Source organism: Barbus barbus, assembly GCF_936440315.1.
Source record: "Barbus barbus genome assembly, chromosome: 35".
Lineage (NCBI taxonomy): Eukaryota > Metazoa > Chordata > Actinopteri > Cypriniformes > Cyprinidae > Barbus > Barbus barbus.
Window position 1 is genome coordinate 24,710,120 of NC_136763.1, and position 25,863 is coordinate 24,735,982.

At 38.6% G+C, this 25,863-nt stretch overlaps 1 protein-coding gene across 1 annotated transcript; it reads left to right on the forward strand.

Moving 5' to 3' along the window:
- Positions 1-702: 702 nt before the first annotated feature.
- On the forward strand, positions 703-24,229 carry LOC306855456 (matrix metalloproteinase-19-like; the record flags this gene model as incomplete). Its single annotated transcript, XM_079394193.1, has 9 exons — positions 703-801; positions 1,718-1,809; positions 3,526-3,659; positions 5,945-6,154; positions 6,393-6,638; positions 6,710-6,838; positions 7,005-7,169; positions 16,748-16,875; positions 23,996-24,229. The coding sequence occupies 9 exons, from the start codon at positions 703-705 to the stop codon at positions 24,227-24,229; spliced, it is 1,437 nt and encodes a 478-aa protein (XP_079250319.1).
- Between the last annotated feature and the right edge of the window lie 1,634 nt (positions 24,230-25,863).

The following is a 25,863-nucleotide window of genomic DNA, read 5'->3' on the forward strand; positions in this document are numbered from 1 at the left end:
ATTGAAGTGACACTCACTCAGATTTCAACCAATCTATTTAAATAAGTTGTATGATTATACAATTAATTAGTACTCAGTACAATGAATTAAACACAATACGCCCCTTACGAACAGCAGAATGGCTTGCCTTGGGCTAAATCAGACATATAATCTAATTAATGCATATTTAGCCTAACTATTAAATAATGAAAGATAGAAATTGGCTAATTGCTTAACTGATGCGAGGGCAAAGTTTGAGCGCACATGCAATACTGTGAGAGAGCAGAGCCCATTCTCAACCAAACACTTTGTGTTTGAGAGTGCAAGTCCAGTTTTGTGCGCTCGAGAGCGAGAAATCAGTCTGCGAGTGGAGAGATTCTTGCTCGCGCATTATGGATGCAAAGTCGCTTTAAAATAATGCGCTCTCGACATTTGTCATTAAAATGACACCATAGAAACCTGCCTAAAATTAAGTATAAAGAAGAGAAGAAAGCGGTGTCTGAAAGTTGCGTGCGCGGCACACATGATGCGTGGTGTATTTCTTTCTTGGATCAGAGCCTCTTTCTTGTGACCTGCAGGAGGAAATGAATCATTTCTTTTGACTTTCTCTGCGCTCGATTTAAAACCACAAGACACGACTGCGCGCTTTACTTACGTCCACTGATCTACAAATAATTTCTTCTTTAGACATCAAACCACTGGAGCTCTGTGCAGACTGGGATTATGGCTAAGTGGATGCAATATACAATATTTCTGACTGCTGTTCTGCGTGTATGGTCATCTACAGAGACGAGCAGAAGACGAGAGTTCACAGAGGCGCAGGTAAAATTAACGTGATTTAATGTAAACTTACTTTTATGCTACGTTTTAGGTTTTGCTATAAATGTACCGTTGAAATTCTACAAAGTATCAATAAACTAACCTTAGAGTTGTACTGTTTGGTTACATGACCCTTACGAAAATGGTTTTATTGTTGTAAAAGTGTAGAAAAAAGTGTAGTTTTTTGGCGTATTGATTAGCTACCTTTTGTATAACCACAGTTATACTACAGATACCATGGTTAAACTATGTTTAGTGTAGCAAAACCATGGTTAATTTGTAGTTACCATGGTTTAACTATAGTAACCATGTTTTTTTGGTTTTATTTGTGGTAAAACCATGGTTAATTGAATCCTGATCCATCAAACAGAAGACTCTAAACTCTAAACACTAAAAACAATAGGCTCAAGAATGCCAAACACAAGAATTCTAAATTAATCTTAAAGTTGAAAGAATATTGAGAAAGAATATTGTTGAAAGAATATTGAGACAGTCCAAAATAATATTATGTCAGACCAGCGCTCTCTAGAAGCAAACATCAGAACTCAATTCAGTCGGCATGCAGTGGTTACTGGTCAGTGCCTCTTATTATTAGATTTTTTGGCCAAACTCCTTTATTTTTGGGGTCAAGCTTGAATTTTTGTTCTATGAATGTATTAGTCCTATTTACTAATATAATAAAACCGTAATGTAGGCTTATGAATTACATTGCATTGCACAATACATCATGAGCATTTTATAATAGGCATGTCTTAATTAACTTAATTCATTATATTTTTAATATGGGGGAAGGTAAAAGAAAAAAAAAGCCTAAAGAAAAAAATATTCTTGAACATTTCTTGAACATAACCTTTAGGTAGTTATCAACTACAGGATAATTGGTATAATTTATTACATTGCATGTATTCACATTTAATAGATATACCTGAGGCGGTTTGGATATCTAGATACTCCACTGAACCCAGAAGCTCAGAGAGATTCCAATGAGTGGGCTATGAAAGTGGCTCTCAGGTAACAGTGAATGTAGTCTATATATAGACATTTCTGTTTATTTCCCTTAATAACACATTGGATCCTGCACATATGTGCACATACTAAACATGTATCTAAATAAATATGTTGCAATTTAAAAATAAATGTATCATCCCCCATCTTCCCCTTTGTGTATACTGTATACAGGTGCATCTCAAAAAATTAGAATATCATGAAAAAGGTCAATATTTTTTGTCACTCATTTCAGAAAGTGAAACCCATATATTGTATAGATTCATTACACATAGAGTGGAATATTTCAAGCCTTTATTTCTTGAAATTTTGATGATTATGGCTTACAGATAATGAAAACCCAAAATTCACTCTCTCAGAAAATTAGAATATTACATAAGATCAATAAAAAAAGGATACTTAAACAGAAATGTCAGGCTTCTGAAAAGTATGTTCATTTCTATGCACTCAATACTTGGTTGGGCCTCCTTTTGCATGAATTACTGCATCAATGCGGCATGGCATGGAGACAATCAGCCTGTGGCACTGCTCAGGTGTAATTGAAGCCCAGGTTGCTTTGATAGCGGCCTTCAGGTCATTTGCATTGTTGGGTCTAGTGTCTCTCATCTTCCTCTTGACAATACCCTATAGATTCTCTATGGGGTTCAGGTCAGGTGAGTTTGCTGGCCAATCAAGTACAGTAACACCATGGTCACTGAACAGGCTTTTGACTGTGGACTTCAGAAAACACAGTGGACCAACACCAGCAGATGACATGGCAGCCCAAATCATCATTGACTGTGGAAACTTCACACTGGACTTCAAGCAACATGGATTCTGTGCCTCTACACTCTTCCTCCAGACTCTGGGACCTTGATTTCCAAATGAAATGCAAAATTTACTTTCATCTGAAAAGAGGACTTTGGACCACTGAGCAACAGTCCAGTTCTTTTTTTCCACAGACCCGGTAAGACGCTTCTGACGTTGTCTCTGGTTCAGAAGTGGCTTGGTAGCCCTTTTCCTGAAGACGTCTGAGCGTGGTGACTCTTGATGCACTGACTCCAGCTTCAGTCCACTCCTTGTGAAGCTCTCACAAGTGTTTGAATCAGCTTTGCTTGACAGTATTCTCAAGTTTGCAGTCATCCCTGTTACTTGTGCACCTTTTCCTACCCAAATTCTTCCTTCCAGTCAACTTTGCATTTAATATGCTTTGATACAGCACTCTGTAAACAGCCACACCTTTCAGTAATGACCCTCTGTGACTTACCCTCTTTGTGGAGGGCGTCAATGTTCGTCTTCTGGATCATTGCCAAGTCAGCAGCCTTCCCCATTATTGTGGTTTCAAAGAACAAAAGATTCTTGGAATTGATTCTGTATTCTGTAGTTATTAACTGAAACTCAAATGTAAATATTCTAATATTTTGAGATACTGATTTTTGACTTTCATGAGCTGTAAGCTCTAATCATCAAAATTAAAACAACTTGTTACTTTACATGTAATGAATCTAAAATATATTAAAGTTTCACTTTTTGAAATAAGTTACAAGAAAAAATGAACTTTTTCATGATATTCTAATTTTTTGAGATGTACCTGTATATTCATTCTTGATAATGCAACAGTTTCTGAAATTAATCATTTTGTGGCTTGCTTTAATCAAAATTCTTGAGGAAGACACATTTTCAATTTCAAGACACTTTTTTTATCTATTTTTGTGCACGTCTGTACTGTCATATTTGTAAAAGTCTTTTTCAGAGGGTGTCAGGGCTGCCAGTCACTGGAAATCTTGACAGAGCTACTCTTCTTAAAATGAGGCAGCCGCGGTGTGGTGTTGAGGACCCCTTTAACCAAAAGTCTTTAAAATACAGGAGATTTGGTGGTGAGCATCTACTTACTGATTGTTTAATAATGCAGTCAAACCTCTCTACCAAATTTGGTCACATTTTCTCTAAAGTCTGTATTATAATGAAGATTATTTTTAATGTATTGCAGTGCATGTGCAGTGCCTTTAAAAAAAAAGAAAAACTTGTAAAAATATGCATTATTGTCATGGCATGCCAAGGAGAGAGTTGAGGATCTATTTGCAGCAAAAACATTTTATTTAGAAACATTAGCAAAAATACACGGAACAACAAACACAAACTGAGACAGCTATAATCCACAATGCAAAGACAAGGAATGACACGACTGAACTGAATACACAGGCACACTGTGGTATCATGAATGGGCTATGTGACATATTTACTATATTTATTGGAATATCAACAAAAACATATTGCGTTGTTTCTTATGTAAAAGGCTTGTCAGTGAGTTTGAAAAATCTCACATTGAAGTCAAGGCCGTTCACATGTAGTGACCCAAACCAAGAAAAAGGGCATGAAGCCCTCTGACCCTCTTTCCCCCACTCCCACAAACCATACTTTAGTTTAATAGGAATTTGACATGTAATTGATATAAAAAAGTTCTGGCATGAAACTCTTGATGGCGCAGTCCGATAGGTATAAAGGCCAAAGTATACTTCACTTTTTACGTGTACGCGAGAGACAGCGTACAGTACTGTACGTGCACCACCCGTTTTTTGTAACCGCGCGTACTTTGTGCGCTCAGGTCGCACATGCGCACTGAAGTTATTTTGCAGTAATCATGTTTTCCCACATGGTGTCAACACTGTCTCGGGCTGTTTTTTCACAGTAGAAAACGAAACTAAGGAGAAGGACAATGCCAATAAAATAGCGGAGACTGCAACAACAGACGCTCACATTGACGAGCGCTTGTGAGCCAGAGGGTATGAGACAGTTCAGCTTTGGTTTAAAAGAGTTATCAGTCATGATTTAAACAGGGAAAAATAGAGCAGACACTGAACATGAATGACATCAATCTGACATTGACATCATCACATGGCACAGCTGATTAGTTCTCTCTTGTATTGGTAGCCAATGAGCTCGCTGCTCAACATTCAAATATATGACTAGTGCTTGCTGTAGCAGTAGCAGGGCACTTCAGAAACCCTCCCCCTTCTCCAGCTCCACTTGTATAGATCTGCTATGGGGTGATTCATGTATGCTATATGGGGGTTATTCCATATATTTGCAGCAGTATTTCTTATATGCTCACAGCAGCATGTTGTTGATGTATTGGCAGTACCAAGTCTTGGTACGTGCTCTGCTGCAGCAGAAGCAGCAGCAGCGTAGCAGATCTACTCTGCCAAGACCAAACACATTAACATCATCATGTTCATCATCATGTTCATTTACCATGCCAATCCCTCCGAGAGTTGTCATGACAGAAATGTGTAAATATTGAATGTCTGTATTGCATAAGATCATGCTGATAAATGATCAATATCACAAGAGTTTTATATATCTCTATATCAGCATGACTGCGATTCAGCTTTTATATAATTTAATTTGATATTGCTTTTATACAATAATAACGAAAAAAGTATCTCCATCTTCACTTGTGTGCAAATACTAATAAAACCAAGGATTCAAATCTGCCATTGATAGTTTAACATAATGGTATTTGAAAATTAATACATGATTTCGTCCTCACTGCTGCCTGTCTGGAAGCGGAGTAATACACACTGTGAAAAGTTCAGTTACTGATACTGATGAAACATTGGCACTCCTGGAAAGCCTCTCAGCAAGTCAGACCTGAACTAACTGTTGTATATAATGTATTATGCATAACAGTTTGTTCAATAATAATTTATAAAATGTAGCTGTTGTTACGATTATTTATGAAATGGTGCAAGGAATTATGTGTATTATAATGCCTTGAGAATACCCTTATAATTTATTATTAAAATAGCTTTCATAGAAAGTCTCACTAAAAATGTATTTAATATCCTATTTAATATGCTTAATTGAAATACATTTTGAGTTTGAACTCTTTAAGAAATTTTATGGGCTATGACCTTCTCTGTATTAGCTCACAAATATTGTAATTATAATTAACATACAACATTTGATAGTTTACAATAAAAACAACTAAATACAGCTACAATAAATACAATGAAATGTTTATATTATAATAAATAATCTAAGGATAATCAATAAAGGATAAAACAGAATAGTAGACATAACCAAGTAAATACGGTTGCTCTTTATATGGAGAAAACAGCTGTTTGGAATTTTTTACATTTTTCTCTTTCTTATTTCATAGGATTTTGGCGAAAGAAAAGCTTAACATATCGCATTCACAACTACACACCTGACATGGGGAAAACTGCAACACTGACAGCCATACGCTCAGCATTTAAGTACTGGAGTGATGTCACCCCACTCAGCTTTAAAGAGATTAACCATGGACTTGCTGATATTCGAATCTCATTTCACAAGAGAGATGGCTGTCCTTCACCTTTTGATGGTCCTGGTAAGTAAATCTCACCAAGTTAATTATATTATTTATTATAATCTAAAAAATGATACAATACAAAAAATAATAGAACATGTTTTACATGTATTTAGTTTACTCCTGTCATTTTACACATTAATAAGATCTAACATTATATGGTATGTTTTTGGTCAATTAAGGTTATTAAGGTCAACCAAGACCTGGCAAACTGTAAACTCAGGACACACAAGCTTTATGTACAATAATATTTTGTTAGGCCATGTTCTTGCCCATGCTGAAGCCCCTCCATCAGGAATAGTTCACTTTGATGAAGATGAATTCTGGACTGAAGGGAAGTATTATGGTTCCAATCTGCGTATTGTTGCGGCTCATGAGATCGGGCATGCTCTTGGCTTGGGGCATTCTCAGTACAGCAGTGCTCTTATGGCAGCACACTACACTGGTTACCAAGCCAATTTTAGACTGCACATTGATGATATCAGAGGAATCCAAGCAATATATGGTAAGATAATCCAAACAAATAATTGAATATTTGCCAATGACTGCCTATGTTAATTACCCTTATGAATTCAGGTAAAAGGATCTCTAGTACAACCACTGCTGATGATATCCATGCCGTGACATATCCCACTACCATGGCCCCGTTCCCCAGGGGTGATATGCTAGATCCATGCACTGCTAAACTTGATGCTATAATGCTCGGTAAGAAAACCACGTACTGTAGTAACAGTGCACATGACTTAAGTTCAGTCATGTTAAACAAATGCAGTAGATTTGCTTGTTCAACGACTAAAAATATCATGCAACTTTATAAAATATTGTCATTTTGTAAACATGTTATAAAATATTGTTATTTTTTGTGTGTTAGGTCCCTCACATAAGACGTATGCTTTTAGTGGGGATTATGTGTGGACAATAACAGATATGGGCCATAACTCTCCGGTAAAAATAAGTTTGCTATGGAAGGGGCTGCCAGGAAACCTGAATGCAGCTGTATATTCCCCAAGAACCAACAAGACATACTTCTTTAAAGGTAAATGATTATTCTCTGCACAAGGTTTTTATGTATTTTAAAATATGTGAATATATGGAAAATTGTAACCACAATAATTAATGCAATACAAGAGAAGCTTGGGAGAAAAGTTGGGAGAAGTCGAAATGCTGAAAATGGTGGATGTAGCAGGGGATATGGATTCACATAATTGATAGTCCACACCCCCTGCTACATGAGCCATAATGAGCATCCCAATTTATGCTATTCAGGTATGAGAATGTATATATGGACTGTCTCTTTTCAAAACTTTTGTGAGTAAACAGCTTCTCTTCTATTACATTATAAATACTGATAGTTGATTCCAAGCTATGGTACAATCAATATATTGAAACTGATATTATTTAGCTTTAAATGATTAATATTATAGGAAAAAGGCATGTAGTTTGGCCGGCAGTTTGTTGGAATCTGTGCTACAATTGAAAATGGCTATGTTGTGGTCAGAGCTGGTCCTAAGTCAAACATCTGGCCTGGGAACAGATTGGATCAGGCTCACCCTGGTAACCTGGTTATGAGACAGTGAAGCAGAAAGACACAAATATAAGCATAGACTCCCTTCACTTTTTCCCTTCACAAGATACTGGAGAAGCCCTTGGCGATGGCTACAGTCCAGAAAGGACCGAACAGAGTATGCCAGAGTATGCCATCCTCTAAGAGCAGCATTGGAGGAGGAGAGGCATTCTCTTCTCCAGTCCCTGGGGAAGCAGAAGGACAAGGAGTGAATGATTTAAGTCGTAAGACATGCATTTTGGGATTGATCTTGTACTGTGGTGGATGACCTGACCTCCTGGGTGGTATTTAGGGGTTTCTGAACGCAAGGCATCTGCATGATTCTGGTGTGTACCTCACTGCCCTCTTGAGCTGATCATAGTTCTGTGTACTTTCACTCTCCCTGAACCAATGATCAATGATGGAGACATCGGAGGGTTCACCTGACCATGGGAACAGTGGAGGCTGGAATGATACACTGGAATGAGGTGAGTCCAGTACATGCAAGTCACAGAATGTTCTGAGCCTTTCTGTGATAGTAGGTTCTCAAGAAGCTGGAGATTTCTTGGATTGTGTGCTCCATATGACCATTGGTCTGGGGATAATAAACAGTGGAGAGGCTGATGGAAATCCCCAGGAGGTTAGAAAAGGAGCACAAGACTTTAGAAATAAACTGTGGCCCTGATTTGTCACAATGTCTTCTGGCAGGCCAGAGATAGATGATAGAACAGGGCCTCTGCCATCTCCAGTGCTGTGTGAAGCCTCTTGAAGTGAATCAAATGGCAGGTCTTATAAAACTGATCCACTGCCACCAGAATGCAGGTGTTGTGGTTTAGTTGGAGGGGAGAGTGGATACAAAGTCCATGCCAGTGTGGGACTATGGTCATTGTGGGACAGGAAGAGGCTGGAATTTTCAAGATGGGAGAAACATTTCACACATTTTCCACACATATTCACATGTTCACTTCAGCAGTCTGATTTTGCTACCAGTAGTTTCTCCTAACAAACTCAAAAGTTTGGATAACCCTGGATGACCAGAGCCAGCTACTGAGTGCAGCCATTCCATAAATATGTTGCAATTTAAAAATAAATGTATCATCCCCCATCTTCCCCTTTGTGTATACTGTATACAGGTGCATCTCAAAAAATTAGAATATCATGAAAAAGGTCAATATTTTTTGTCACTCATTTCAGAAAGTGAAACCCATATATTGTATAGATTCATTACACATAGAGTGGAATATTTCAAGCCTTTATTTCTTGAAATTTTGATGATTATGGCTTACAGATAATGAAAACCCAAAATTCACTCTCTCAGAAAATTAGAATATTACATAAGATCAATAAAAAAAGGATACTTAAACAGAAATGTCAGGCTTCTGAAAAGTATGTTCATTTCTATGCACTCAATACTTGGTTGGGCCTCCTTTTGCATGAATTACTGCATCAATGCGGCATGGCATGGAGACAATCAGCCTGTGGCACTGCTCAGGTGTAATTGAAGCCCAGGTTGCTTTGATAGCGGCCTTCAGGTCATTTGCATTGTTGGGTCTAGTGTCTCTCATCTTCCTCTTGACAATACCCTATAGATTCTCTATGGGGTTCAGGTCAGGTGAGTTTGCTGGCCAATCAAGTACAGTAACACCATGGTCACTGAACAGGCTTTTGACTGTGGACTTCAGAAAACACAGTGGACCAACACCAGCAGATGACATGGCAGCCCAAATCATCATTGACTGTGGAAACTTCACACTGGACTTCAAGCAACATGGATTCTGTGCCTCTACACTCTTCCTCCAGACTCTGGGACCTTGATTTCCAAATGAAATGCAAAATTTACTTTCATCTGAAAAGAGGACTTTGGACCACTGAGCAACAGTCCAGTTCTTTTTTTCCACAGACCCGGTAAGACGCTTCTGACGTTGTCTCTGGTTCAGAAGTGGCTTGGTAGCCCTTTTCCTGAAGACGTCTGAGCGTGGTGACTCTTGATGCACTGACTCCAGCTTCAGTCCACTCCTTGTGAAGCTCTCACAAGTGTTTGAATCAGCTTTGCTTGACAGTATTCTCAAGTTTGCAGTCATCCCTGTTACTTGTGCACCTTTTCCTACCCAAATTCTTCCTTCCAGTCAACTTTGCATTTAATATGCTTTGATACAGCACTCTGTAAACAGCCACACCTTTCAGTAATGACCCTCTGTGACTTACCCTCTTTGTGGAGGGCGTCAATGTTCGTCTTCTGGATCATTGCCAAGTCAGCAGCCTTCCCCATTATTGTGGTTTCAAAGAACAAAAGATTCTTGGAATTGATTCTGTATTCTGTAGTTATTAACTGAAACTCAAATGTAAATATTCTAATATTTTGAGATACTGATTTTTGACTTTCATGAGCTGTAAGCTCTAATCATCAAAATTAAAACAACTTGTTACTTTACATGTAATGAATCTAAAATATATTAAAGTTTCACTTTTTGAAATAAGTTACAAGAAAAAATGAACTTTTTCATGATATTCTAATTTTTTGAGATGTACCTGTATATTCATTCTTGATAATGCAACAGTTTCTGAAATTAATCATTTTGTGGCTTGCTTTAATCAAAATTCTTGAGGAAGACACATTTTCAATTTCAAGACACTTTTTTTATCTATTTTTGTGCACGTCTGTACTGTCATATTTGTAAAAGTCTTTTTCAGAGGGTGTCAGGGCTGCCAGTCACTGGAAATCTTGACAGAGCTACTCTTCTTAAAATGAGGCAGCCGCGGTGTGGTGTTGAGGACCCCTTTAACCAAAAGTCTTTAAAATACAGGAGATTTGGTGGTGAGCATCTACTTACTGATTGTTTAATAATGCAGTCAAACCTCTCTACCAAATTTGGTCACATTTTCTCTAAAGTCTGTATTATAATGAAGATTATTTTTAATGTATTGCAGTGCATGTGCAGTGCCTTTAAAAAAAAAGAAAAACTTGTAAAAATATGCATTATTGTCATGGCATGCCAAGGAGAGAGTTGAGGATCTATTTGCAGCAAAAACATTTTATTTAGAAACATTAGCAAAAATACACGGAACAACAAACACAAACTGAGACAGCTATAATCCACAATGCAAAGACAAGGAATGACACGACTGAACTGAATACACAGGCACACTGTGGTATCATGAATGGGCTATGTGACATATTTACTATATTTATTGGAATATCAACAAAAACATATTGCGTTGTTTCTTATGTAAAAGGCTTGTCAGTGAGTTTGAAAAATCTCACATTGAAGTCAAGGCCGTTCACATGTAGTGACCCAAACCAAGAAAAAGGGCATGAAGCCCTCTGACCCTCTTTCCCCCACTCCCACAAACCATACTTTAGTTTAATAGGAATTTGACATGTAATTGATATAAAAAAGTTCTGGCATGAAACTCTTGATGGCGCAGTCCGATAGGTATAAAGGCCAAAGTATACTTCACTTTTTACGTGTACGCGAGAGACAGCGTACAGTACTGTACGTGCACCACCCGTTTTTTGTAACCGCGCGTACTTTGTGCGCTCAGGTCGCACATGCGCACTGAAGTTATTTTGCAGTAATCATGTTTTCCCACATGGTGTCAACACTGTCTCGGGCTGTTTTTTCACAGTAGAAAACGAAACTAAGGAGAAGGACAATGCCAATAAAATAGCGGAGACTGCAACAACAGACGCTCACATTGACGAGCGCTTGTGAGCCAGAGGGTATGAGACAGTTCAGCTTTGGTTTAAAAGAGTTATCAGTCATGATTTAAACAGGGAAAAATAGAGCAGACACTGAACATGAATGACATCAATCTGACATTGACATCATCACATGGCACAGCTGATTAGTTCTCTCTTGTATTGGTAGCCAATGAGCTCGCTGCTCAACATTCAAATATATGACTAGTGCTTGCTGTAGCAGTAGCAGGGCACTTCAGAAACCCTCCCCCTTCTCCAGCTCCACTTGTATAGATCTGCTATGGGGTGATTCATGTATGCTATATGGGGGTTATTCCATATATTTGCAGCAGTATTTCTTATATGCTCACAGCAGCATGTTGTTGATGTATTGGCAGTACCAAGTCTTGGTACGTGCTCTGCTGCAGCAGAAGCAGCAGCAGCGTAGCAGATCTACTCTGCCAAGACCAAACACATTAACATCATCATGTTCATCATCATGTTCATTTACCATGCCAATCCCTCCGAGAGTTGTCATGACAGAAATGTGTAAATATTGAATGTCTGTATTGCATAAGATCATGCTGATAAATGATCAATATCACAAGAGTTTTATATATCTCTATATCAGCATGACTGCGATTCAGCTTTTATATAATTTAATTTGATATTGCTTTTATACAATAATAACGAAAAAAGTATCTCCATCTTCACTTGTGTGCAAATACTAATAAAACCAAGGATTCAAATCTGCCATTGATAGTTTAACATAATGGTATTTGAAAATTAATACATGATTTCGTCCTCACTGCTGCCTGTCTGGAAGCGGAGTAATACACACTGTGAAAAGTTCAGTTACTGATACTGATGAAACATTGGCACTCCTGGAAAGCCTCTCAGCAAGTCAGACCTGAACTAACTGTTGTATATAATGTATTATGCATAACAGTTTGTTCAATAATAATTTATAAAATGTAGCTGTTGTTACGATTATTTATGAAATGGTGCAAGGAATTATGTGTATTATAATGCCTTGAGAATACCCTTATAATTTATTATTAAAATAGCTTTCATAGAAAGTCTCACTAAAAATGTATTTAATATCCTATTTAATATGCTTAATTGAAATACATTTTGAGTTTGAACTCTTTAAGAAATTTTATGGGCTATGACCTTCTCTGTATTAGCTCACAAATATTGTAATTATAATTAACATACAACATTTGATAGTTTACAATAAAAACAACTAAATACAGCAACAATAAATACAATGAAATGTTTATATTATAATAAATAATCTAAGGATAATCAATAAAGGATAAAACAGAATAGTAGACATAACCAAGTAAATACGGTTGCTCTTTATATGGAGAAAACAGCTGTTTGGAATTTTTTACATTTTTCTCTTTCTTATTTCATAGGATTTTGGCGAAAGAAAAGCTTAACATATCGCATTCACAACTACACACCTGACATGGGGAAAACTGCAACACTGACAGCCATACGCTCAGCATTTAAGTACTGGAGTGATGTCACCCCACTCAGCTTTAAAGAGATTAACCATGGACTTGCTGATATTCGAATCTCATTTCACAAGAGAGATGGCTGTCCTTCACCTTTTGATGGTCCTGGTAAGTAAATCTCACCAAGTTAATTATATTATTTATTATAATCTAAAAAATGATACAATACAAAAAATAATAGAACATGTTTTACATGTATTTAGTTTACTCCTGTCATTTTACACATTAATAAGATCTAACATTATATGGTATGTTTTTGGTCAATTAAGGTTATTAAGGTCAACCAAGACCTGGCAAACTGTAAACTCAGGACACACAAGCTTTATGTACAATAATATTTTGTTAGGCCATGTTCTTGCCCATGCTGAAGCCCCTCCATCAGGAATAGTTCACTTTGATGAAGATGAATTCTGGACTGAAGGGAAGTATTATGGTTCCAATCTGCGTATTGTTGCGGCTCATGAGATCGGGCATGCTCTTGGCTTGGGGCATTCTCAGTACAGCAGTGCTCTTATGGCAGCACACTACACTGGTTACCAAGCCAATTTTAGACTGCACATTGATGATATCAGAGGAATCCAAGCAATATATGGTAAGATAATCCAAACAAATAATTGAATATTTGCCAATGACTGCCTATGTTAATTACCCTTATGAATTCAGGTAAAAGGATCTCTAGTACAACCACTGCTGATGATATCCATGCCGTGACATATCCCACTACCATGGCCCCGTTCCCCAGGGGTGATATGCTAGATCCATGCACTGCTAAACTTGATGCTATAATGCTCGGTAAGAAAACCACGTACTGTAGTAACAGTGCACATGACTTAAGTTCAGTCATGTTAAACAAATGCAGTAGATTTGCTTGTTCAACGACTAAAAATATCATGCAACTTTATAAAATATTGTCATTTTGTAAACATGTTATAAAATATTGTTATTTTTTGTGTGTTAGGTCCCTCACATAAGACGTATGCTTTTAGTGGGGATTATGTGTGGACAATAACAGATATGGGCCATAACTCTCCGGTAAAAATAAGTTTGCTATGGAAGGGGCTGCCAGGAAACCTGAATGCAGCTGTATATTCCCCAAGAACCAACAAGACATACTTCTTTAAAGGTAAATGATTATTCTCTGCACAAGGTTTTTATGTATTTTAAAATATGTGAATATATGGAAAATTGTAACCACAATAATTAATGCAATACAAGAGAAGCTTGGGAGAAAAGTTGGGAGAAGTCGAAATGCTGAAAATGGTGGATGTAGCAGGGGATATGGATTCACATAATTGATAGTCCACACCCCCTGCTACATGAGCCATAATGAGCATCCCAATTTATGCTATTCAGGTATGAGAATGTATATATGGACTGTCTCTTTTCAAAACTTTTGTGAGTAAACAGCTTCTCTTCTATTACATTATAAATACTGATAGTTGATTCCAAGCTATGGTACAATCAATATATTGAAACTGATATTATTTAGCTTTAAATGATTAATATTATAGGAAAAAGGCATGTAGTTTGGCCGGCAGTTTGTTGGAATCTGTGCTACAATTGAAAATGGCTATGTTGTGGTCAGAGCTGGTCCTAAGTCAAACATCTGGCCTGGGAACAGATTGGATCAGGCTCACCCTGGTAACCTGGTTATGAGACAGTGAAGCAGAAAGACACAAATATAAGCATAGACTCCCTTCACTTTTTCCCTTCACAAGATACTGGAGAAGCCCTTGGCGATGGCTACAGTCCAGAAAGGACCGAACAGAGTATGCCAGAGTATGCCATCCTCTAAGAGCAGCATTGGAGGAGGAGAGGCATTCTCTTCTCCAGTCCCTGGGGAAGCAGAAGGACAAGGAGTGAATGATTTAAGTCGTAAGACATGCATTTTGGGATTGATCTTGTACTGTGGTGGATGACCTGACCTCCTGGGTGGTATTTAGGGGTTTCTGAACGCAAGGCATCTGCATGATTCTGGTGTGTACCTCACTGCCCTCTTGAGCTGATCATAGTTCTGTGTACTTTCACTCTCCCTGAACCAATGATCAATGATGGAGACATCGGAGGGTTCACCTGACCATGGGAACAGTGGAGGCTGGAATGATACACTGGAATGAGGTGAGTCCAGTACATGCAAGTCACAGAATGTTCTGAGCCTTTCTGTGATAGTAGGTTCTCAAGAAGCTGGAGATTTCTTGGATTGTGTGCTCCATATGACCATTGGTCTGGGGATAATAAACAGTGGAGAGGCTGATGGAAATCCCCAGGAGGTTAGAAAAGGAGCACAAGACTTTAGAAATAAACTGTGGCCCTGATTTGTCACAATGTCTTCTGGCAGGCCAGAGATAGATGATAGAACAGGGCCTCTGCCATCTCCAGTGCTGTGTGAAGCCTCTTGAAGTGAATCAAATGGCAGGTCTTATAAAACTGATCCACTGCCACCAGAATGCAGGTGTTGTGGTTTAGTTGGAGGGGAGAGTGGATACAAAGTCCATGCCAGTGTGGGACTATGGTCATTGTGGGACAGGAAGAGGCTGGAATTTTCAAGATGGGAGAAACATTTCACACATTTTCCACACATATTCACATGTTCACTTCAGCAGTCTGATTTTGCTACCAGTAGTTTCTCCTAACAAACTCAAAAGTTTGGATAACCCTGGATGACCAGAGCCAGCTACTGAGTGCAGCCATTCCAGGAGCTTCAGTAATATGGATTCAGGGATAAAAGTGCAGTCCAGAAGACAAACAGGAAGAGTGGGATCATGAAGTCAATATCCCACTGGATGGGGCTTTTAAAAATGGAGGATGGGAGAATAAGGATGAGGTCATATTTGGGAAGATTAGGTGCATGCAGTTTGAAGAGGGCATCAGCTTTGGTGTCTTCGGAACTAGGTCTGTATGTCACAGTGTAGTAAAAATCATGTGGTGAAGAGCGCCCTCCATGTCTGGTGGGGATTTAGGAACTTGGTAGAGTGGAGTTACTCCAGATTGTGGTGGTCATGATGATTTGGAAGGGTAGCTGGGATCCCTCTGGTCAAGTCACCTTTATTTGTATAGTGCTTTCTACAATACAGATAGTGTCAAAGCTGCTTCACGTTGATAAACAGGAAACACAGCAGAATCAATTATCAATTATGGAAACTCAATTACTTCAACAACAGTGTCATTGCTCAGATCAAGTTAGTTTAGTGTTGGTTCAGTTAAAATCAATAGCACTGAATTTCATCAAACTCACATCTCAGTTCGGCTATAAGCACATCTACAAAAGGCAGCGATGTCAGCTGTAAGTATGATAACAGTGTCAATTCTGCAAGATGTGATTCAGTTGCATAACAGCTGTGTGACTTTCAGGCCCCAACTAAGGAAACCAGAAGGCAACAGTGGCAAGGAACCCAAACTCTTATCGAGTTACAGAATGGAGAATGAAACCTTGGTAGAAATCAGGCTCAGTCTGGGGATCAGTTCTCCTCTGGTCTAAGCAAACAAACATGGTATAGTATTGAACATGGTATACACACCAGCATTAGGTGGGAAAAGAAAAGTTGTAGTCTTCACTGACCATAAAGGGCTGTGTTGAGATTGTTTCTGGGTGCAAGTCCACCATCTGGTCTGGATACTGATATGGACTCGATCTTGCTGGGATCCTCTATCCTCGAGATAAGGATGAAACAGAAAGTGATATAAGCGTAGGTACCATTCTTACAATTTAACAAGTGCATCGGATGTTATGGGAGGTGTTAACTTTTATGCATTGAATATTGAGAGCATATGTCATAATTGAGAGATTTTTAAGATGGAAAAACACAGATTTACAAATGTACTTAACTGCAGTATAAAAAATGATCTTCTACTCACCTTCTCTTTCACAGGTGAAAAAGTCTGGAGGTTCACAAATTACCGCCTTGACAATCGATACCCCAAACCACTAAAAAGAATCCCTGCCAACATTGACGCTGCTTTGTATTATGAGAAGAACAAGACAATTTTCTTTTTTAAGGTATAGTGAGATTTTAACATTACTATACACAACATATGCTCAATAAAAATAAAATCAAGAAAAAATTCATTATAAATTCTTAAGCCCTCATGTCTGTACAAAGTTCTCTCTATATAAACAAACACTCCTGTTGATACATATTTACCATTTTCTAGTTAGGTCAGTGGTTCTTAGCTGCAGTTGTGGGGACCCACAGCACTACACACCTTTCGTTTCTCCTAAAATTTGTTCTGCACACAAGTCTTGTGAGTAAAAAAAAAAAAAAAAAAAAAGTAAATTCAGTGAATTCAAAAATACTTGGAATTAAGTTGATCTCATGCCCATTTAACAGGAAACCTATCCATGGAATTTCATTTACTCCTGTCAGGACCACTATCGTCAAAAATGACTGACAATTAGCATACATTTTGGATTGGCGGTATGGTTCTGTTCTGGGTAAGAACTCCCTGCGCATCCATGCAGCCTAGCATGGATAAGAGCAGGGAGAGCAGCAATAACCCCCCAGGGTAAACAGAACAGAACCAACATAAATGTATTGCAGATATCATTTTAGCACAATATTTTAATGTAACATTTTAGAAATTAGTCTGATTCAAGGATAATCAGAAGGCTGAATCCTGACAAGGGGAGGAGTCGGGGATGGAGGTGGGTAATTAACTATTGAGCAACGCAAAGCTGGTGATAATACTGAAGAACCTTATATTTGAGTGCTTTAACGTAATAAAAAAACGTAATAGTAATATGTAACTTAAAGAAATAGTTTAATTTAGCTCAAAGGGAATTTATGATTTTATAGGGATTTGAACAGAATCAGTGTTACGGCGATTCACTGAACGAGCCGTATAACAAACACTGCACTGGATATTAAAATCCAAAATATAGTGAAAACACTATTAAATAGCACAGTAACAAGATCGGCAGATTAAGACATTAACTTGTGAGCACAAAACACAAGATACTTCTCTTTTCAATATAAATAAGATTTTATTTACAGATGGGCAAAAACGTATTTATTCAGCCACCAATTGTGCAAGTTCTCCCACTTAAAAAGATGAGAGAGGCCTGTAATTTTCATCATAGGTACACTTCAACTATGAGAGACAGAATGGGGGGAAAGAATCCAGGAAATCACATTGTAGGATTTTTAATGAATTTATTTGCACATTATGGTGGAAAATAAGTATTTGGTCAATAACAAAAGTTCATCTCAATACTTTGTTATATACCCTTTGTTGGCAATGACAGAGGTCAAACGTTTTCTGTAAGACTTCACAAGGTTTTCACACACTGTTGCTGGTATTTTGGCCCATTCCTCCATGCAAATCTCCTCTAGAGCAGTCATGTTTTGGGGCTGTCGCTGGGCAACACGGACTTTCAACTCCCTCCAAAGATTTTCTATGGAGTTGAGATCTGGAGACTGGCTAGGCCACTCAAGGACCTTGAAATGCTTCTTACGAAGCCACTCATTGGTTGCCCGAGGGGTGTGTTTGGGATCATTGTCATGCTGAAAGACCCAGCCACGTTTCATCTTCAATGCCCTTGCTGATGGAAGGAGGTTTTCACTCAAAATCTCACGATACATGGCCCCATTCATTCTTTCCTTTACACGGATCAGTCGTCCTGGTCCCTTTGCAGAAAAACAGCCCCAAAGCATGATGTTTCCACCTCCATGCTTCGCAGTAGGTATGGTGTTCTTTGGATGCAACTCAGCATTCTTTCTCCTCCAAACACGACGAGTTGAGTTTTTACCAAAAAGTTCTATTTTGGTTTCATCTGACCATATGACATTCTCCCAATCCTCTTCTGGATCATCCAAATGCTCTCTAGCAAACTTCAGACGGGCCCGGACATGTACTGGCTTAAGCAGGGGGACACGTCTGGCACTGCAGGATTTGAGTCCCTGGCGGCGTAGTGTGTTACTGATGGTAGCCTTTGTTACTTTAGTCCCAGCTCTCTGCAGGTCATTCACTAGGTCCCCCCGTGTGGTTCTGGGATTTTTGCTCACCGTTCTTGTTATCATTTTGACCCCACGAGATGGGATCTTGCGTGGAGCCCCAGATCGAGGGAGATTATCAGTGGTCTTGTATGTCTTCCATTTTCTAATAATTGCTCCCACAGTTAATTTCTTCACACCAAGCTGCTTGCCTATTGCAGATTCAGTCTTACCAGCCTGGTGCAGGTCTACAATTTTGTTTCTGGTGTCCTTCGACAGCTCCTTGGTCTTGGCCATAGTGGAGTTTGGAGTGTGACTGTTTGAGGTTGTAGACAGGTGTCTTTTATACTGATAACGAGTTCAAACAGGTGCCATTAATACAGGTAACGAGTGGAGGACAGAGGAGCCTCTTAAAGAAGAAGTTACAGGTCTGTGAGAGCCAGAAATCTTGCTTGTGACAAAATACTTATTTTACCGAGGAATTTACCAATTAATTCATTAAAAATCCTACAATGTGATTTCCTGGATTATTTCCCCCCATTCTGTCTCTCATAGTTGAAGTGTACCTTTGATGAAAATTACAAGCCTCTCTCATCTTTTTAAGTGGGAGAACTTGCACAATTGGTGGCTGACTAAATACTTTTTTGCCCAACTGTATATAAACCTAAGACATAAACTAATCTAACACATGAACACAAGCATTCACACATTCACACGTTGCAGAAATAGAGAAAGTAAGGAAAGGATGAGTTTAAGAGAATGGAAATGTGAAATCCCAAGTTTACAGCAATATGTTCAATTGCATAGACCTTAACAACCATCAATCACTTAATTAACCCTCGCTTTGAGTTTCTCAATGAGGCTAAAATTTATATTAACTGCACCTGATTCAGTTAGAACCTGGAGGTGTTACTTGCTTGCTTTGCAAAGGGAATCCCTTTTGTCGTCGTAGTCGTTGCAGACAGGGGGTTCCCTGAAGTGTCTGATTGGTTGAGAGTTCAGTAGTCATCAAGTGACGTCTTGGGAGGCCGATGGAGTTGTGGCTGGTAGACGTTTTGAGACGGTCACAGACTCCAGTTGAACTCGGAGACGAGGCGTGGCGGCAAAACTTAACTGAGTACACGACACTCACAATGGAAAATAAAATAAATTAAAGTAAAAGAATAAAGGAATGCAAAGAGACTATAGGTTGTAAGAGAGCATTTTTAAGAAGAAGAGGGAGTTTGATGGTGTCCTGAGTTTTTAAACTCGGCTTTCAGACCGTCCCATCTGGACGTCTTGACCAATTGGATACTGTCCTTGCTCGGGGTATTGCTTTGTTTCTCCACCCCATCAATAAATCAACAAGTTCAGTCAGAGGTCCGAACTTTACAGGCCCTTGCAAAGTATACTTTTGAACATGGTTTATATAACAAGACTGATACATTTGACAAAGAATTGATTGGAAGAAACATTTAAAGCATGATTTTTCAAACTCATACATACCAAACACGTATAGGAATCCTTCAGCTATTCAATAATGATTAAAAAGACATAAGGAATATTTGATTAAAACATGATAGTCTAATATGTGGGTTACAAACATAATATGGGGTTCTGCATAGAAATGTCCTTTTAGGATGATTTTATGTGCATATGAAAAAGAAAGTCTTTGTATAGTTCTATGGAGAACGAAGGCATGTTCTTTAGACAAAGGAATGTTGGTTTGGACTGTCTTCTATGTGGGGGAGAAGTCAGTCTAAGGAAGCTCGTGAATTCAATCATGGAACACATGATGGCCATCTCTTTGACCATCAGTCTTGATTATTTGCCCCAAATTTGACGGTCTCCTTCCTGAATTGGAATTATCAATAAGTGTTCTTTTTTCTCAAGGTTGTAAGCTGTTCTGTGAAAAAGTTGATTAGTTTGCTTGCTTCTAGTGGTGCCAGAATCTAATTTATGACATTGTCCTGTTTCCTTGGGGCCTCTCTGAAGTCCAGCTCCTCAGGTTTCAATGTTCTGATGCATTTTAAATTTGTCTGATTCAGTCTCTGATATTCTACAGTGCCGTGATAGGTGTCGCATCCCTATAGGTAGACGTGGATCAGATGAGAGTCAGCTGATGCAAGCTTGACTAACGTGACCTGCCAGAACTAACGCTGACACTAGATTTTGTTTTAAAGGTGACCTATTATGTCTCTTTTTACAAGATGTAAAATAAGTCTCTGATGTCCCCAGAGTATGTGAAATTTTAGCTCAAAATACCCCACAGATAATTTTTAATAGCTTGTTAAAATCACTTTTACGCGCCGTTTTTGTGTTTGTCCCTTTAAATGCAAATGAGTTGGGTGGAGCTTCAAGAGCGGATGTTCCGGCATATCAGCAACAACAACAATCCAATCCTAATATGATTTACTGGGATTATAAAAAAATGAGTGGGTGGATTTTTTTTTACCATTATTGGCTGGTTGTTTTCATACACTACGGCCACACAACTGTGTTCAAACACCTTATAAAAGTGATTTTTGCATAATAGGTCCCCTTTAAATTTTACCTTTATTATTTTTTCACATACCATCCTGGTTAAAAACCAGTAGAAGGCGAGGCTTTTGTTTAAGCTAAGAGACTCACCTGAACACACTGTTCAAAACTCCATGGTTCAAGTCTGCTCTGGACAAAAGTGGAATGCAGCAAAGGTAGTAGTTCAGGCCATAATCTGTCTGAAACATCAGGAGATCGTTTGGTGTCTGCAGACAGGCAGGGCCTTGGATGGGGATCAGCTCCCAAGCAGTGGTCCAAAGCCGCAAAAAAGGAGAGGAGATACTCAGAGATCTCAGAGATCTTTAAGATGGTGGAGAAGATCCACAAGATCAAAGCAGTGAGTCAGGAGTGCCAGTTGTAGGCAGGACCATCACATGGGCAAATATGTGGAGAATACGTAGTTACCGAGTTACCAAGAATACCAAGTTTGAGCTCCACTATTCGGGCCATGTACGACACCCTTCTGAGTCCTCAGAACCTACATTTGTGGTATGGTTTGGAGGAGTCCTGCCAAATTTGTAACTCCAAAACCCCAAGCTTGCAGCACATATTATCTGCCAGCAAAGCAACATATAGCCACAGCCATATCACCCTGCAGCCCAAGACTGGTTGCCCACTGAAGCTAAGCAGGGTTGAGCCTGGTCAGTACCTGGATGGGAGACCTCCGGTGAAAACAAGGTTGCTGTTGGAAGAGGTGTTAGTGAGGCCAGCAGGGGGTGCTCACCCTGTGGTCTGTGTGGGTCCTAATGCCCCGGTATAGTGACGGGGACACTATACTGTCAAAAAGCACCGTCTTTCGGATGAGACGTTAAACCGAGGTCTTGACTCTCTGTGGTCATTAAAAATCCCATGGCACTTCTCGTAAAGAGTAGGGGTGTAACCCCGGTGTCCTGGCCAAATTCCCTCCACTGGCCTCTATCATGCCTCCTAATAATCCCCATACACTTGATTGGCTCTATGACTCTCTCTCCTCTCCACCTGTAGCTGGTGTGTGGTTAGCGCACTGGCGCCGTTGTCCTGTGGCTGCCGTCGCATCATCCAAGTGGATGCTGCACACTGGTGGTGGTTGAGGAGAGACCCCCCCACATGATTGTAAAGCGCTTTGGGTGTACAGCAATACACAATAAAGCGCTATATAAATGCATCATTCATTCATTCAACATTGACACAAGTCCGCTACAGATGGCGCGAAGACCAGGGGCCTCATTTATAAAATGTTGCGCAGAAACCATCCTAAATGTGATCTTACGATTATTTCTCAGATATGTGTATGTTTGATTCATAGAGTGGACGTACGAACAGAAAACACGTGTACGCGTCTCTTTACATTTATTCATTTAGCTGACGCTTTTATCCAAAGCGACTTACAATTGCTATATATGTCAGAGGTCGCACGCCTCTGGAGCAACTAGGGGTTAAGTGTCTTGCTCAGGGACACATTGGTGTCTCACAGTGGATTCGAACCCGGGTCTCTCACACCAAAGGCATGTGTCTTATCCACTGCGCCATCACCACCACCCAGATGTAAAATCTATGAATCGCAAATTATCTTAAACTTGCTTGCAATTGAATGGTTTCAGCTCTCTGCCTTGTAAACGACTCCTAATTAATGTCATTAAAAATATAAAATATCACCAATCATCATAATTTAGAACAGAGAGCTGCAAGAGCAGCTTACATTTCCAAAAACCTGCAATACTCCGACAATAAAAAATGCGTACATCTGCTCATACCCTGTCGTGACGGTAAGCACTTTTCCATGTCAAAGACCGTCTTTATAAATATGAGTGCTGGTGTAGATTTAAGCGTACGCACACTCTAAGATCAAATCTGTGCGTACGCACACTTTATAAATGAGGCCCCAGGTCCTGTACATGCTAGCCAAAATCTTGGAGGTACTCATCCTGGAGGCAAACAGAACTAGTCTGGTAACACCACAGTGGCTGGTCCAGTTTGTCAGGCAAGGACTCAAGGAGGTATGGCCCACAGTAGCCAAACAGGGTCATGGCCCCTCCTCGCACCCAGAGCATGACCATGCTGCATGCTCACATGCATGAAGAAGTAGGTATTGTGCAGGCTGATTTATTCATCTTAAAGACATGGAAGTACATAATGAATCATTTTGGTAGCTTGGGAGCAATTAATTGTTTTATTCTGTATACCCACTCAGCAAGTGTGTCTGCTGGATGAGGTGTAACTAATTTGCAACAGTTTTTCCCTTTAAACTCAGTGAACGTTTTAAGCTACACTATGTAACTTCTTGCCCTCGGCTTCACACTACTCCCAGCAAAAGCATTGAGATTGAAGTTCCTTCAGGAAATCACCATAACCTTGCTTCGGCCAGACATTGTGCTCTGGTCCACTTATACTATGTTGGTCATCTTGGCAAACCTGACTGTGCTGCTTGCTCACATGCATGAAGAAGTAGGTACTGTGCTGGCAGTTTTGCGTTGATGTATTCATCATAAAGACATGGAAGTACAAAATGAGTCATTTTGGTAGCTTGGTTTCAATAAAAGCTGTTTTGGATTAACAAGAAGGTGTTGATTTCTAAAATGTACAGTGTGTTTTTATAGTACAATGACCTTTTATATGTCAAAAGATCAAGGAAAGTTTTATTTTCTAATTCATGACCACTTTAAATCATTGACTGATTTTTTTTTTCAGGGCTCAGGCTATTGGCAGTGGGATGAAATGGTTTATAATGACCTCAGCATTTATCCTAAACCCATTTCACTTCTGTTTACTGGCATCCCATCAAATCCTGATGCAGCTTTCACATGGACCAATGGGAAGATGTATTTCTTCAAAGGTGACAAGTACTGGCGCTTAAATGAGCAATTAATTGTTGATTCTGGATACCCACTCAGCAAGCGTGTCCGCTGGATGAGGTGCAACTAATTTGCAACAATGTTCCCTTTAAACTCAGTGAACGTTTTAAACTACACTATAAAACTTTTTGCCCTCAGCTTCACACTACCATCAGCCAAAGCTACTTATCTGTGTAACATGCATGGGTGAATGACAAATGTATGCAATTTCCAGTAAAATTCATCCCAACAGCTCTAAAATACAAATCATTATTGTAGGGTTATCAACATGTAATTGGTTAAAGGCATGGTTTAGAAGATTATCATTATTATATTTATTTTTCATTTTTGCACTCTCATTGATAACATTTTGTTATTTATTATCAAAAAGTTGCATAGTGTAGCTTCTGTTAAATACATTGTTAATACACTAAGAGAGTTGAATCCATTTAATCATCTACATTATGCATATGATTGAATATGATGCATATGAAAATATATGATTATTCTGTGTACAAATAAACATAAACAGGGTTGCATCTAACATTTACATACTTTATTTTTTACATTTAGTTGTTTCAGCCTTATGCTAAACTGCTTTAAATTGCTTCTCTTTCACATGAGTTTACACTATATACCCCATGATGACAAAGCAAAAACTGATTCACAATGAAAAAAAACCCTGAAATAATTGCATATGTATTCAGACCCTTTGGCTCAGAAACAGAAGCTGTCCAGAAGCTGGACCATCTCAAAGATATTTCTACACTTTAACTGGAATTAACCTGAAGAAAATTCAATTGATTATTGAGATGATTTAGAAAGGTACACGCCTATCTATATATGTGGCACAGTGGTTCTCATTTCTGGAAAAGAATAAGAACAAATTTGTGAGTGTATGCACCTGTTGTGAATTGCCACCAATGGTCCCAGCCCACCCTAACAGAGCTAAAGACGATCTGCAGAGAAGAATGGCCGAAAATCCCCAATTTCAGACTTGAGTTAAGGGTCTGAACATTTATGCACTGTATTTTTTTTTTATTATATATTACTGATAAATTTACAAAGTTATCACAAATCAGTTTGTGCCTTGGAGTGTTAAAACGTAGTTAAAAAGTAGTTTATCATAGGTTTGCAACATAAAATGTAAAATAAAAATAAAAAAATAAAAAGGCTGAATACAAGGCACTGTATATATATATATATATATATATATATATAAAACAAACAGTTGGGAGCTGTGCTTTATTAAACATCTTGTGGCTCCTACAGTATGTTGAATTAATGATTTTAAGTTTAATGTTAATGTATTAATTTTTTTATATATATTCTGTTTCATTTGTATAGCTGTAGTTTATTTTATAGTCCATTTTGAAATTTAATGCAACACATAACATAATATTGTTGTGAGTTTCATGAATTTTTATATTGTACCTTCTCATTTTAACCTGACAAAAATCCAATGTATTGTGTAAATAAGATTTGATAGTATTCTTTAAAAGATTGTAATGGTCAAAGAAACAACATGAGGAGACAGTTTTATTTTTTCCTATGTCTGCTAATATAAAATGTACCAGACTGCAATACAAGCAACAAGCAACTCATCTTGGATGGATAGTTACTCAACAATACCAAGTTGCTTGTGATTTGTTATGATAAATTCTGATCAATACAATGAATTTTGGATTACTGGCTAAACATAATTCATTATAATGTGTAGCGTTA